Here is a 14,060-nt window from a genome sequence, read left to right on the forward strand (position 1 = left end):
GATTCGCACGCACGCACGCACGCACGTACGCACGCACGTACGTATGTACGCACGCAGCCACGCACGCACGCACGCACGCACGCACGCACGCACGCACGCACGCACGCACGCACACACGCACGCACACACACACTTTATATAGCATTTTATGTGCAGCTCATTCATCTGTTGTTCACTGTAAAGTGCAGTGTCGTGAAGCTGATAAAAAGACCCAACAGCAGCCAGTTGTTGAAGAGAAACAAAGAGGTTTGCAGTTGACCAGTGTGGAGGGATTGATGGGATGACTAGACACTCCGCTGACAGCCACGTTGTCCAGTGCCCCTCCCCTTCTCTATCTACACACTGTTCCCCTCCCCCACAATCCTCCACTTGCCTTAAAGGCAAGTACTGTATATTTCCTTTTAACAGAGTCCTCTCTATTTCATGTTGTAAATTTGTTTCTTTTTTCTTTTTTTAATAGCCAGTCAAACTGCTCTTTGTGCAGTGTGTGTGTGTGTGTGTGTGTGTGTGTGTGTGTGTGTGTGTGTGTGTGTGTGTGTGTGTGTGTGTGTGTGTGTGTGTGTGTGTGTGTGTGTGTGTGTGTGAGAGTTTCTATGTTCTGGTTTAGTCCATCCATATTAAACGTCACATGAGACAGAACAGAACCAACCACCGTACCAACCAGACCATGAACCTTACTTTAAAAAAGAGCATACACATACAGTACTATACAACAGAACATACTGGTGCCAGAGGGGCGAGGGAACAGTACGGGGAACATCTGCAACATTGTCCTCATCATTCAGTCTTCCCGCTTGGGGACAGTCCATACAGCACAATTATAAATCACCCTGATGGACACTTGGTCAATTGAAAGTAGCAAAAAAAAAAAGAAAGCAAGCCAAAAAAAGAAAAGAAACTGACTTGGGAAAATGATGGCATTGTAACTACACTCAATCTGCATACAAATGCGAACCATTCTTTATTAATCATCTAATGATGAAGTAAAACATTTTGTTCATTCCCTAAAATAACAACGTGACTATTCCTTTCCCCCGAACATAAGTGTTACATTTATGCTCTGTTGTACGACGGTGTCGGGCCCTAAAATGAGCATATTTACAAGCTCACAATGCGTCGTGTAGGTGGGTGGTGTCTTTCAATGTGTGTCCCTGTCATCTGACAGTCATGTCTGGCTGCCTAGTGACAAGGGACAGTGGGTCTATATAAACACAGCCAAGCAGCAAAATACACATTAACGTATTCAAAGCATTTAGTGCTCAGGATTAATCGAATTATAATTTAATCATCTGATCAAACAGCAATTAGCATAATCACTTCTGGGGAAGGCCTGATAGAGAGGAGACTGATGCGGAATGGACCTGGGGGCTAGCAACACTTTAATGAAACATGTGCCACAATCTTTGAAAATGTTACACATTTCAGACTCCAGGAATAGTGCTGTTTTTGAATGCTAATCAGCGCTTCTCGGATATGCCTCATAAATCCATCCAATGGTTTGCCGTGGGGATTGCCAGAGACCTTCAGATTCAATATTCTCACAATATTTAGATGAAACAATATAGTTATGTGATACAGCAAGATTGTTAAATGTAATAGGCAATTTTCTATGAAAGCTGACACATAATGCCATTAAATTACAAAAGCACCATATTTTAGCAGATATAATTCAAATGCTCTAAAATAAATAAATAAATGTTATGTAGCCTATGAATCAAACTTAATTTCAATACATTAATCTATGTATAAGATTAAGATTTATCCTATTTTTGTCTATTTCAACTATATTGTTTTGCTAGATTTAATGTGTACTTATACTGTATATGATCACATAATATTAAGACTAAGTTCCATAAGGGACAAGCATTGTATATTTGGTGTTTTATCATTCTTTTCTAAAACATTTGATTAACCATGATTAACCAAAATAGAATCTATTTTCTCAGTCATGTGAAACATTTCCTGGAAAAGCGACCTTAACAATCCTTTCAAATGTAGGCATGTGTAGAAATGCATAAGAAGCACACATTTTGACCAGCGACTTCATGGTATTCTCGGGTGAGTCTGTATAAGCCTCCTTTTAGAGGCCTACAAAATATTCTGACATCCTTTTGTATGCATGCATGTGTGCAACTGTACACTAAGGAAGGACGTGGAGAAACCCCAAGAGTGTGTGTCTCTGTAGGGGTCATTTGGAAACACTCCCATTACCCTAGTGACAGCCTTTAAAATGGCTTTCCAATAATAGCTACGCAGTATGTTCTTGCACCACATTAGAGAAAGTCCCCGGATTCTTTTCTGCTGGATGATAACCACTTAAACGTCTTAAACCCTCTATTGTTAGTAAAATGGACCTGAGTTACATTTGTAGTTGGCAAAGCAGTAAATATACCCTACTGTAACATACTCAGTGTATATTAAAGTACATCAATATGTAATCTGCAGTCTCAATGCCACAATGTCTCCCTGGTGCATTACCTAACCTGCACTTGGGCGAATACCGTAGTTACATAATGTTCAAGATCATGATCAGATATGTTTAAACCTTTGTCTTTGAGGATAATGTCCTGTAGAGTAGACAAAAAAATAGAGCAAGACAAAAGAGTGATAGAAAATGCTGATATTTATAGTATAGCCTGAGATCTACAGTAGGTGTTGTCCTACAGTGATCAAGGCATTAACCTACTGCCCTTAACTGGAAGCCTATAGATGAAGGCTGATTAGAAAACAAATGACACCTCAAATGTACTTAGTTCATTAATTCACCTATTTGAGCAGCAGCGGAGACACAACAGAAAACGACTCCAGAGACCAAAATAGTCTGCTCATTTAGGCCCACATCACATGTTATTTACATAACTGAGTCACCAATATAAGTCACCAACTACATAATCAACATTCAATTTCTATTAAATTACACGAGACAAAAGACTACACACAAAATGAGAGTTATGGAATGGTTCCATTAAGCCTTACTAAAACTAAATAATAAGCAAAAATAGCAGCAATAAAAATGTTGTATTAATACAAATGAGACATGGCTGTATAATAATTTTACTGTATATGTGACAAATCTTTGTTTTCATGTGGTCACAAATTCAGCATTACACCGCTATGTACAGTACTGTGTACAGTACTGTGTACAGTACGGTACACAGTACTGTGTACAGTACTGTGTTGTTTAGTGACCTCAAGTCCATGTGTTTGCTTCTTGTTGTGCTGATGTGTGCTGTTATCATGCTAACTCGATGCGAAATAAAAGATACTGTTCAGCACCAAAGGATATACAGTAGTCTACTCTACACAGATCCAGCTTCCTAACTGGTCTGATAATGACCTCCAAAAAATGTTAGCTGACTGTGCAAATATGTATTACATTTCCTAAAATAAAACGACTTATACTCAATCAAAATGTTAACAAAGGACAGGCAAAAGCAGGTGAGGCAATTTCACTCATCAACAAAAAACAAATATTGTTGTTGATGCTATTGTTATTATTTGTTATGTATATGTATGAAATGTGTATTACATACATAATCACGTTTGTTTTGCATTATTAATTCATACTACAATGGAAAAAATATATTCCTATAACCACAACACAACAGTAGATACTTTGAAAATAAATATTTGGGGAAGGAATCTTCCGCATGTACAGCAGGTTTTTCCATTTTGGGCAAACTCAGCCACCGTAATTGACTGATGTGTTTTAAAACAGTGCTATATCTGTATGGGGAAAACATTAACCAAAATTGTACAATTAGTTGACCATTAGCTTCCACATACTGTAGCACAAGCTGAATGTGTATGTCCCTCTCTGCCTTCTTGTCCTGCTTGTTTCCACATCACTACACACCACCATCTCCTTAAGCATTCTGGCCTGGGTTAAATGAAACCTTTAACAGTTCATTGTGCATCCATTAACATATGCTTGAATCTACTTCCCTCTTAACAGCCAAAAGTAAAGCATATGCACACACACACACACACACGCATGCACGCACACACGTGCACACATACACACGCATGCACGCACGCAAACACACAATTTATTTTAAAGCAAATCGTACACAGTGAACATTTAATTCTGTGAGTGTAAAAATGCAACCATATTTTACTGCGTATAGAGGATACTTGGGCCGTTATGACTGTAGGCTAATTTAAGCTTGAGTGTGATGATTCTCTGTCATTCTTCTCACATACAATATTCGTTCTCTTAGCTATCAAACTTTCACAACGTATTTCCCCTCTTTGCAATTATTGACGGATAGAGAAAGCCTTTCTGGTGGTAGGGAAAGAGCATCAGCATTACTGCATGGTGGACATTGATTGTATTATATGTAATGTATACAAAATCACACCTGTGTGAAGTGAGGGGCGCTCTTATCATCATATGTCATCATACATCATCTCATTCTGGCCAATCACAATATGCGTCCTCACTTTTATCTTCAATGTTTGTGTTTACACATGTTTGTGTTTAACACTTTTATCTTCAACGTTTGTGTTTACACAAACCCTCAAAGCTGGACATAGGCTGGGCTGGCGCCTCTCCAAACGGTGTAACTTATTACACTGAGCAAATAGACCTCAATGTCTTGCTACAGTCTGAAATAGCAACAAATAGAGCCTTTTAACGATTGACCTTATATTACTCTGTTGATAGCAATGCCCTACTCTAAGAGGCTGGTGGTCTGTGTGCTGATGTGTTATTGTGACTGTCAACCCTCCCACATGTATGTGAACTAGTGTGAAGTGACAGATATAGGCTATACCAATGGTCTATAAAGACCTAGTTCCTCAGTGGCCTGAGCATGACCCCAAACAGTGCTGTTCAGAGATATGATCAAGATATATTGAATTTCATCAGCTGGGAGTGACCGTTTGTTGGAATAGTGTTATGGATGCACTCATACAGCAAGATCCAGTTGAACACTCCCTATTTTACTGTGCAGATTTGTGGAGTTCTAGCACCAGGATACTGGGTTATTATTTAACTGAATTCTATAATAATATCTTTCCTGATGCTGTCAGAGTGGAGAAAAAGATGCTGTCTTCTGAAATGGAACAGAGATAATTACAACACATCTATCACGGAAATGTACATGAGGCTGCAAATTATATTGACCACTTTTCTTTGGCTAATGACAAAAACAGAGTAGGCCTATACTTATTAAGTCAAAGTGTCTGATATCTTCATCCTATACTCCTGTCTCATCTCTGTGATTTGTTGATTAAAATCGCTGTCCTCATGACAGTTTTATCGAGGTTCATCTCGAACCCGGGTTCCCTGGGCTATTCCTGATTTAAATGAGCAGTATTCAGATGTCACAGCCTTCGATATCGTTCATCTTCTCGTCCACAGTTGGTGAAAGACACAGGATCTGTAGTCCCTATGTTGATTTGAACCAAAATGGGGTGTATGACAGTGTGAAATATGTGTTTTACTAAACTGATGTACCCTCTCGACCACTGCTCCTTGTCATCCTATGCAGAAAGCTATAAATGTGGATGCACATAGTATTAAGCACCAATTGAGGGAGCTTCTATTAGCATCCAATTGAGCATGTGTCAGATTTGCCCCTCAGCACGGCTGGGCAAAACAAACAACATTATGCATTTCCCCAGTTTTATCTCTCCATAGATAGATCTGTTGTTCTCATTCCATTTTGGTTTTAATAGAGGACTTTCACAAGGGCACTCCAGAAGCTCAAGAGCCATTGAAATTAACTATACAACTATTTCTCACTCCCTGGTAGTGAAATTTGTGAAATTAGAGTAACAATTAGCTTGCAAATTCATCCCCAAAAATGGAAAACTGCAATTAAAAGCCCAAATGGATTTTAGTACAACACATAGCCAATGGAGCGTATACTGTGGTAAAACAATAAGCACGCTGAACAACATGAAAATGAAAAGGCAAATCTTCTGTGAACATAAGGTAAACTCAGGGTTACATTTTACAGTAAACATTAATAGTGAAGCATATTTCACCTCAAATCGAGAGGTGCAATTTAAAAGCTTCTTTCAACTGAATAAGCTCTTACACTAACTATCACAATTCCTCCTAATGTCAAAAATAGGCCTAGTATTCGCAAAAGAAAGTGCCAAGCATAAATCTTGTGGGGAAGCACTTCCGGGGTCACCTGCACAGAGTGCAGCCTTGCTCAAATCTAGCCCACACTGCGCCAACGCTCATTATCCAGGTCTCCATAGAGACCACCTCAGGAGCATGTGCTAGACCATGGCCTTAAAAGCTGTTATTTCTGGAATTCACATCTTTCCGGCCAGAAGATGTGCAAACTGTGCTATTACAAGGTGCCTGGGCAATGGCATTTAGTGTAATCACTTAGATATTCAGTGAATACAAGTACATTGTGTAAAATAGAACATTTCCTTCATTCAATTTCACACAATTGTTTGTGTCTTTTGAAACTGTGTGCAGCATCTACAAGTGCATTCATATTTTGCAAAGCAAGCTGCCATAGTGTATCATGGGCAATTCTAATTTCTGCGCGCAAATTTTTATCTTGGACTCAGCAAAAATATTGACTTTTTGATCGAATCGTGTCTCTCAATATGAAATGCACTGCAACGGCAGCAGGCAGACACAACATGCCACACAATTAGAAGTGCTGCTATTGCCATTCAAAGTTTCCATGTTGAAGCACGTAGCAGCAGCCATTTTGCAACGAGGTTGCCTGGACCAAAGAGACTGAAAAAGCCATTTACAAGCAAAGAAATGGATTGTGCTCAGACAAGCATATGTTTGAGCAAACCACTGAGTGATGCTGTATTCCAAATGGACATCACCCTGTGGAGCAGGTCGTCTCCCTTTGTGCAGAATGTCATGCCTCCATCATAGAGAGGAGGCTTATACGCCACCGCCACTGCTTTTACTGTATCCCCTATAAACAACCACTGTCTTCATTCAGCCCTTCAGCATGGCCACAAAATGGTTTTCCTGTCATCTCTAGTTGACGCACCGCCATCCACCCTCAGTTTGCATTGCATATGTCCATTTTTCTATCCAACCATCCTTTAGAAGATCCCTAACTGCCCCAATTTTCTTTCAAGCTAATTTCTGCAACACATCCGCACACATACACACAATCCCACCCTCTACCCCTTGTCCTCCTCAGTGCACCCCCCACCTACACACACACACACACACACACACACACACACACACACACACACACACACACACACACACACACACACACACACACACACACACACCCTTCTTGTGTTCGCTGTTAAATCGGTCACCCAAAACTAAAAACACAACTGCTTCTTATCAAATGTATCTTTTTTTATGTATTCACTATGTAAGAAAGTAGGATCTGGATGCATTTTGTGAGGGGAACATTTGGGAAAGAGTGATAAGGGCTTATCTATTGTTTTTTTTTCTTTCACCCCCAGTCCAAAATGACTCCATGTCTGTGCTTCTAATATGGCGGTTGCAATGCCATAAAAGAAGACACAGCCAACCTATTTAATCCTTTTTCAATAAGATAGGCCTATACTGAATAGATCTAACAAACATTTACATGTAATCTATAGAACAGACTGTTACATTTTATACATAAACCATAGAATGTTACTCTGAAATGTCTATTGTGTAATTTAACTTCATAAATGTATATTCATAATTATCTGTCTTGTCTTAGGAGTAGGCAAATTATTGAATTGAAAAATCAATACAGCTACCATGAGTGAAAATTATTCTTATTTCAATATGTAAATAATTGTATATTATTTAAATGTAGGCCTATTTCATGTGCAGCTTTGCAGTTGATTTCAAATATAGAAATGAAATGTGTTTATTGCAGTTTGGAGAAAAACAAATGTGCTTCAAAAACATTGAATTACTTTAGATAATGCATATTATTTGTATACATCTTATAGATATCAAAATCTGGTTTCAAACTGAACATCTAATTGATCTAACAAATTAACACAGGCTTAGGCCCAGCCCCAATTTGTTTAGTATGTTAATTTTTAGGTACAATCTCGAAATGCAAAATAACTGCAGCATGTATACAGGCCTACATTTCTCTAAAAAATAATTGTAAAGCAAGAAAGAAAGAAAGAAAGAAATTCCTTAAAATAAATCCGCATATGGGGTAAAGTGCAGGTTATAACCAATACCATTCATCCGAAAACGACCCCCCCCTCTCTCTCTCTCTCCTGAGGCTGGAGCTGCTCTCCTCATGCAAGAAAAGAAACCTAAATTAAATACAGAAAATGCATAGTAGGCTAATAGATGAGAGTGTATACAACACAACATGTAGTAGGCCTAAGTCTGGATGTAACAACTATCCCTCGTTGCTCTTGTGCCAGGACATAGCAACAGCCTGTTACCCTATTTCATTCCCCCTCAAATAAATATATTAATTGCGACATAATGATGGTCTACTTTGTAGCCTATGTTGCATGGTCAGTTCGTTGGAATAATTAACAGAAACTTATAGCTGATTTGAAATGCAAATGTTAAACCTACCATTCAAGATGCACTGGAAAAAGATAATAGCCAATATCCACATGCCCCGCTCCGTTCAATATCCAAACTATGCTTTTTCTTCTTGTTTCTCCACAGTCTTTCTTCCTTATTTTCCTTTATTTCTTCAACAAGTCAATTGCAATGAAAGAGAGGATGCACAAATTATCTCTCTCTCTCTCTCTCTCTCTCTCTCTCTCTCGCGCTCTCTCTCTCTCTCTCTCTCTCTCTCTCTCTCTCTCAATCCTTCCTTCACGTTGGGAAGAGAAGGTACGAGGTTCTGTTGATTGTCTTCTGGAAAGAGCTATGATCCAACTGTGCGTCTTGTTCCTTGGACTGCCCAGTGCAGCGGTCCTCCTCAGACTCAGTGCAGCCTTCCCCACGGTGTCTCTTGGCCAGGCTCTGCGGGCTGGTACATGGGGAGATGAGCTCCTTGCGCTCCGGTCCAGGTGAGAGCTGCTGCTGAGTCAGAGCGCAGACGGGAGGCTGGAGACGCATGCAGCAATACGCAAACACCACACAAGTCCCAAACAACAAAACCAACGGAAAACATAAATGGGTCCGAATATAAACATAAAAAAAACAAAAAACAAAAATTAAAAAAAAACTACGAATAAATATTTAATAGCATAATCGTGCGTAAATATAGCAAAAACAAACAAAAAAAAGTTCCCAGTGATGAAAATTCAGGAAGTTGGTCCTTGAAAAAACAGCATGGACTTGAAGCAGAGGCAAATTGTTAGCTGTACTGAAAACTCATTCTCTCTTCGCCACCTCTCTCCATCCAGAAAGCAACAAGCACACGCATCTTCCCGCACAGCCGTACAAATCACACTGGTCGGTGCGCTAACCTTCCCTGCCTCACAGCATTATGGAATAACCCTCGCCTCTGCATCTGCACCCGCTTTTCTTCTTCATTGCCTTAAAGGTGCAGGGGCGCAAAGCTCGCCACTGATTCCAGCGCTGCGCAAAAGACCGCAAAAAGGAAGAAAAGAAAGAAAAGAAAAATAATATCTGTCTTGTAAAGAAATACAACTAAAGGTGTGCACACACGTGAGTCGTGAGATAAGCAGATAATCAGTCACTAATCAAGAGATGATTAGACCCCCACGATTCTCTCGTGGTTTACCTACTGACACGGCAATAGGCTGGAGGACGTTTGCTCACTTTGCTGAGGGAGGGAGCGTGTGATGTAGGCTACACCTGACTAGATAGGCATTTGTAGGGGGGGAAGCTAAATTATCTTAATTGGAAAGGATCAAATCGTGACTTTTAATGTGTTTTCTGCATAATTTATGATCCCCGGGGGCGTTTTGGGATCCAGCCAGCCGTACCCTGCATTCATTAATTGACCTTGACAAATATAAGCAACTACCCCCAATGCACCAGGGGGCATCAAACGGTGGCCATGTCAGACATCTTCCACTCATGACTTCACTATTGGAGGAACCACTATTAAAAGGCAAGGTGGAAGGTTTTAATCATCACATCATGCACTTTCAATACTTTGTCAACTCAGACACATCATTTCAGAACGCGGTGCCATGCACCATGGTAAGCACAATGGCATTTTATATCATGCTTGAATTCAGCCTGCATGGCCCGTTTATGTTCAGTTAGTTGGCAAGTCAAGCTTTAGCCCTCCACCCATAATGCAGTCTCTGTCTCTTAGCATCCACATCAGAGCTGCACATGCACTGCACCAGAAATACAGGACCTGTCACTGCCTGTCTGGCCCATGTGCCTCTAGCCAGTCACCCCCAAAATAAAACAGATCATTATCGCTGACTCCAGTCATCCAAACCAAGATGGCAAGAGAAAACACATATAGGCTACTGTTCCTCACACAATGTGTACAAAATAATTCTTTTTTGGTGTTGATTTTAGCCAATCTCTCACCCCGTCAGTCTCTTTCCCAGTGAGGTAGGCTATGTGATCTCATTCAGTTATGGCACTGTGTCCCTAATATGCACAGCTCCAGTTCACCGTGCTAGCCTGTCTATCATCCTCTACTGGCATTGGGTCCAACACATTCAACAAGCATGGCTTTTCAAATGTAACCTATATTATTACTGGTACAACCCATTCCCAACAGTTTCTTGGGAATTCTCCAAATATACATAGACCTATCTCCCTATATCAACAGCCTGTAGGTGATTCATCATACTGTTGCCTACTGTAAACTTTGATCATGGCATCATACAACACCAATTATTGTTTTTTGAGGGGCCTCCTATATACAGCTTTTGTCCCCACAAGTCTCATATTTGCCATTGACAATGAAATGAGAAATGAGGTCACACGTGCCTCAAATATGATGTCATATGTAGACGAGCAAATCGGCTAACCAATCACATAAATTCAGTTGTTCATGAGATGATGTATGATAATGTATAATGATAAGAGCGCCCCTCACTTCACACAGGTGTGATTTTTACTGTGGTCACATACTGTAATTGTCCATCATTACACTTGTTTGTTAGTGATTGCCATCAGATATTATTTCATTTATTTTCAAATGAAAAGTGCACATTGCTTTTTGTAGGGCAAAGAAACTGCTCCATACTGTGGTGAGAAAGACAGTTTACACACCATGAGCCAAAACATAAGAGTTATTCTACAAATCCTATTCTCGTCAGTAATGATTGTTGCACCAGTGAGTTTGAAAACGAAAAGATGGATGTTTAGTGTGAGATTATTTTGTCTTAAATTATCTAAAACAGCTATATCTTGTCAGCTGCATGCTGACACATAATCAGGTGAGAATGTTACACTGCCCAGGGGAAGCTTGCATCCTTTCATGCTGACCAGACATTTTAAACTTTATAAATGAACATTGAGGAGTAACTTTCATTATTAAAGGACAACTTCACCCATTTTCAACATACCTTCATATAATCGGTCCTCACTCCTCACTAATGCTCATTATAATATGGCACCATTTTTGTCTACTCACTCTGTCTCAGAGGAGGGCTGTGGACAGTTGAGAAACCTCCCTACCAGTGGCATCATCAATGGGTAATGTAAGCTAATAGAAACTGCAGGCTTTCTATTCCAGGAAAGTTAGCATGCTATAATGGAAGCCATAGTTCTCACGTAATTGTTTTTCTTTTTTTCTTTTTTTTACAAAAAACCCTGCTAAACGATGATGTCATTGGTAGGCGGTTTCTGAAATGTCCACAGTCCGAGACAGATACAGAATAGAGAAAAGGTGTACCATATATCATGAGGAGTTAGTTAGTTTGGACCAATTATATGAGAGTAGGTTGAAAATGTATGAAGTAAGTCGTCCTTTATATGGACAACAATGAGGGACCATTGGAGATGCCAGATGACATTTTCTGCGTGGAGATGGGTTTGATTCCTCTGCAGTGCCTTGGCTGGGCGTTCCAACAAACACTTATGGCCTTGTTTGCAGGTGGTGATCTCTGTTGCTGCACTAGCGACTCCTACAGCAGGGAGAGGAACTGGGAGGGATAGCGTGTTCCTCAGTCCACATACAACAACTAAGGCAGTGCCCCCATGCAGATTCAAGTCCCGCCACCCCTACAACCGGACAGTACAAGAGATGCTTGGTTCCATCCCTGAGGACCTGTCGACAAGGGCATGGCTGGCAACCACCTGGAAGCGGGAATGGGAGTCGGCATTGGACCCTGCTGAACCGCCTCCGTACTGGGGTTGGCCGCTTCAAATCGTCCATGAAGGAGTGGGGCCTGGCAGACAGCGCAGCATGCGAGTGTGGCGAGCCTGAACAGACTGCCGGCCACATAATTACCACCTGTCCTCTGTACAGACCTCCTTCAGAGGCTGGTCTCTTCCACGTGGGACCATCACCACCTGTCCTCTGTACAGACCTCCTTCAGAGGCTGGTCTCTTCCACGTGGGACCGGAGACAATGGCGTGGCTTTGCAACACTGAGCTGGACATATGACGACGATATACGAAAGAAGAAGTCCACATACATTACTCCCTCCCGTATAACTCACGTGAAAAGAATACTTATCAAGTGAGACATAGTTATCGATGTAAAACATCCTTTTAAATTGAACAAATACAGATAAAAAATAACAGTCTATGCCTTAAAGATGAGTAGGCCTACCGTAAAATAAATTGTGGTTATAAGAATTTATGTGAAACTCTAAGTTTAAAAATCTACTGCTTTCTTGGCCAGTCTTTACTAATTCAGACAACATAGAAATGGGGAGAAAGATATACGGCTAATGTATGTCTTGAAACCCTTTTTTATTAGATTGTCTGTTTCTCCACACTCCTCCTAAACATATCCACCCCCATACACTCTAAAAAGGTTGGGAGAATTTACAATTCAAGTTTAATGGGTTGACATGTTTCCTGAATAAAGAAATGGAGAAATCATGTTCCCGCTACTTAATAATTCTCCATTAGTGGAAGGAAAGTGCCGTGCCTGGTTGAAAATTCCCATGTACCACGAAGTTCCCCACTGTTCCAACTGAGATTGGGAGTAGACACTGTGCTCTAACAAGTCAGGAAAATAAAGAACATCAGACATATTTCCAATTGCTTAGACTTTGACCCCCCTTTTTTAGTTCAATTCACTCTGAATCAAATCATTTCGCTCTTGTTGATTCTTATTTTCTATTATTATCTATTCTAATACATACCCAAAACTGGTTCGAACTGGCATATATATATATATATATATATATATATATATATATATATATATATATATATATATATATGCCAGTTTGAACCTGGGCTCCCCCAGAGTTAGTGTCAAAGTGTCCTTGAGCAAGACACTGAACCCCTAATTGCTCCTGATGTGCTGGTTGGTGCCTTGCATGGTTTCCGCCGCCATTGTATGAATGTGTGTGTGAATGGGTGAATGTAATGCACAATCTATGTAAAGCGCCTTGGATAAAGGTGCCATATAAATGCACCATTTACCATTTACCTATTAGATTATGAGATAACTTGTGTACAACAGTTGACATTTTGGCCTGATGGTTGCTAGAGGAAAGGTCATGGGGTCACTAAATAGTAAGGCTTTAGGATTCATCCTCCAAGGAGAATGAATGCACCCAGCAAGTTCCATGGAAATCTGCAAATTAGATTTTGAGATATCTTGTAATAGGAATGTTTGGCCTAAGCCATGGGGTCACCGAAACCAGTAGGGTTCATCCTCCAGGGACCAGTAAGGTGCAACAAATTCCATAGCAAACCAGCTATTTTAGAGATTTGTTTGGGTTAAGACAACACAACGGACAAACGGATCAACAAACTGACCAATATAGCCATCCTAACAGCCTATAGCTGCTATTGGTGCTGAAAACATTAATTTACCGTCGTTGGTTTTGGCTGCCATAATCACCCGTCCTCATAAGATAGGAGCAATTGACTGGACAAAGTAGAGCTCGTTGATGGCCCCCCTTACTGGATCTATACATTGATTCAACTCATTGACCACTTTGCATCTCATGGCTCAATGCATTTCTGTCCAGTCCTGATTGAGCAGCTGGGTCATCCAGGGGTAGTTTTAGGACATTTGAATTTCAAAAGCTGCATTTTTTAGATACCT

The 14,060-nt window shown here is 40.4% G+C and overlaps 1 protein-coding gene across 2 annotated transcripts in view; it reads right to left on the reverse strand.

Annotated features, from left to right (window-relative positions):
- Window positions 1–8,549, reverse strand: part of dscama (Down syndrome cell adhesion molecule a) — a gene marked incomplete at its 5' end in the record, with an annotated part of 124,708 nt that extends 116,159 nt beyond the window's left edge. For both annotated transcript variants that reach the window (XM_079507391.1, XM_079507390.1), the window contains one exon: window positions 8,507–8,549. In XM_079507391.1, the coding sequence (XP_079363517.1) occupies window positions 8,507–8,549 (43 nt within the window). The remainder of the gene's footprint in view (window positions 1–8,506) is intronic.
- Between the last annotated feature and the right edge of the window lie 5,511 nt (window positions 8,550–14,060).

The sequence above is a fragment of the Electrona antarctica genome, assembly GCF_951216825.1.
Source record: "Electrona antarctica genome assembly, chromosome: 8".
Taxonomy (NCBI): Eukaryota; Metazoa; Chordata; class Actinopteri; order Myctophiformes; family Myctophidae; genus Electrona; species Electrona antarctica.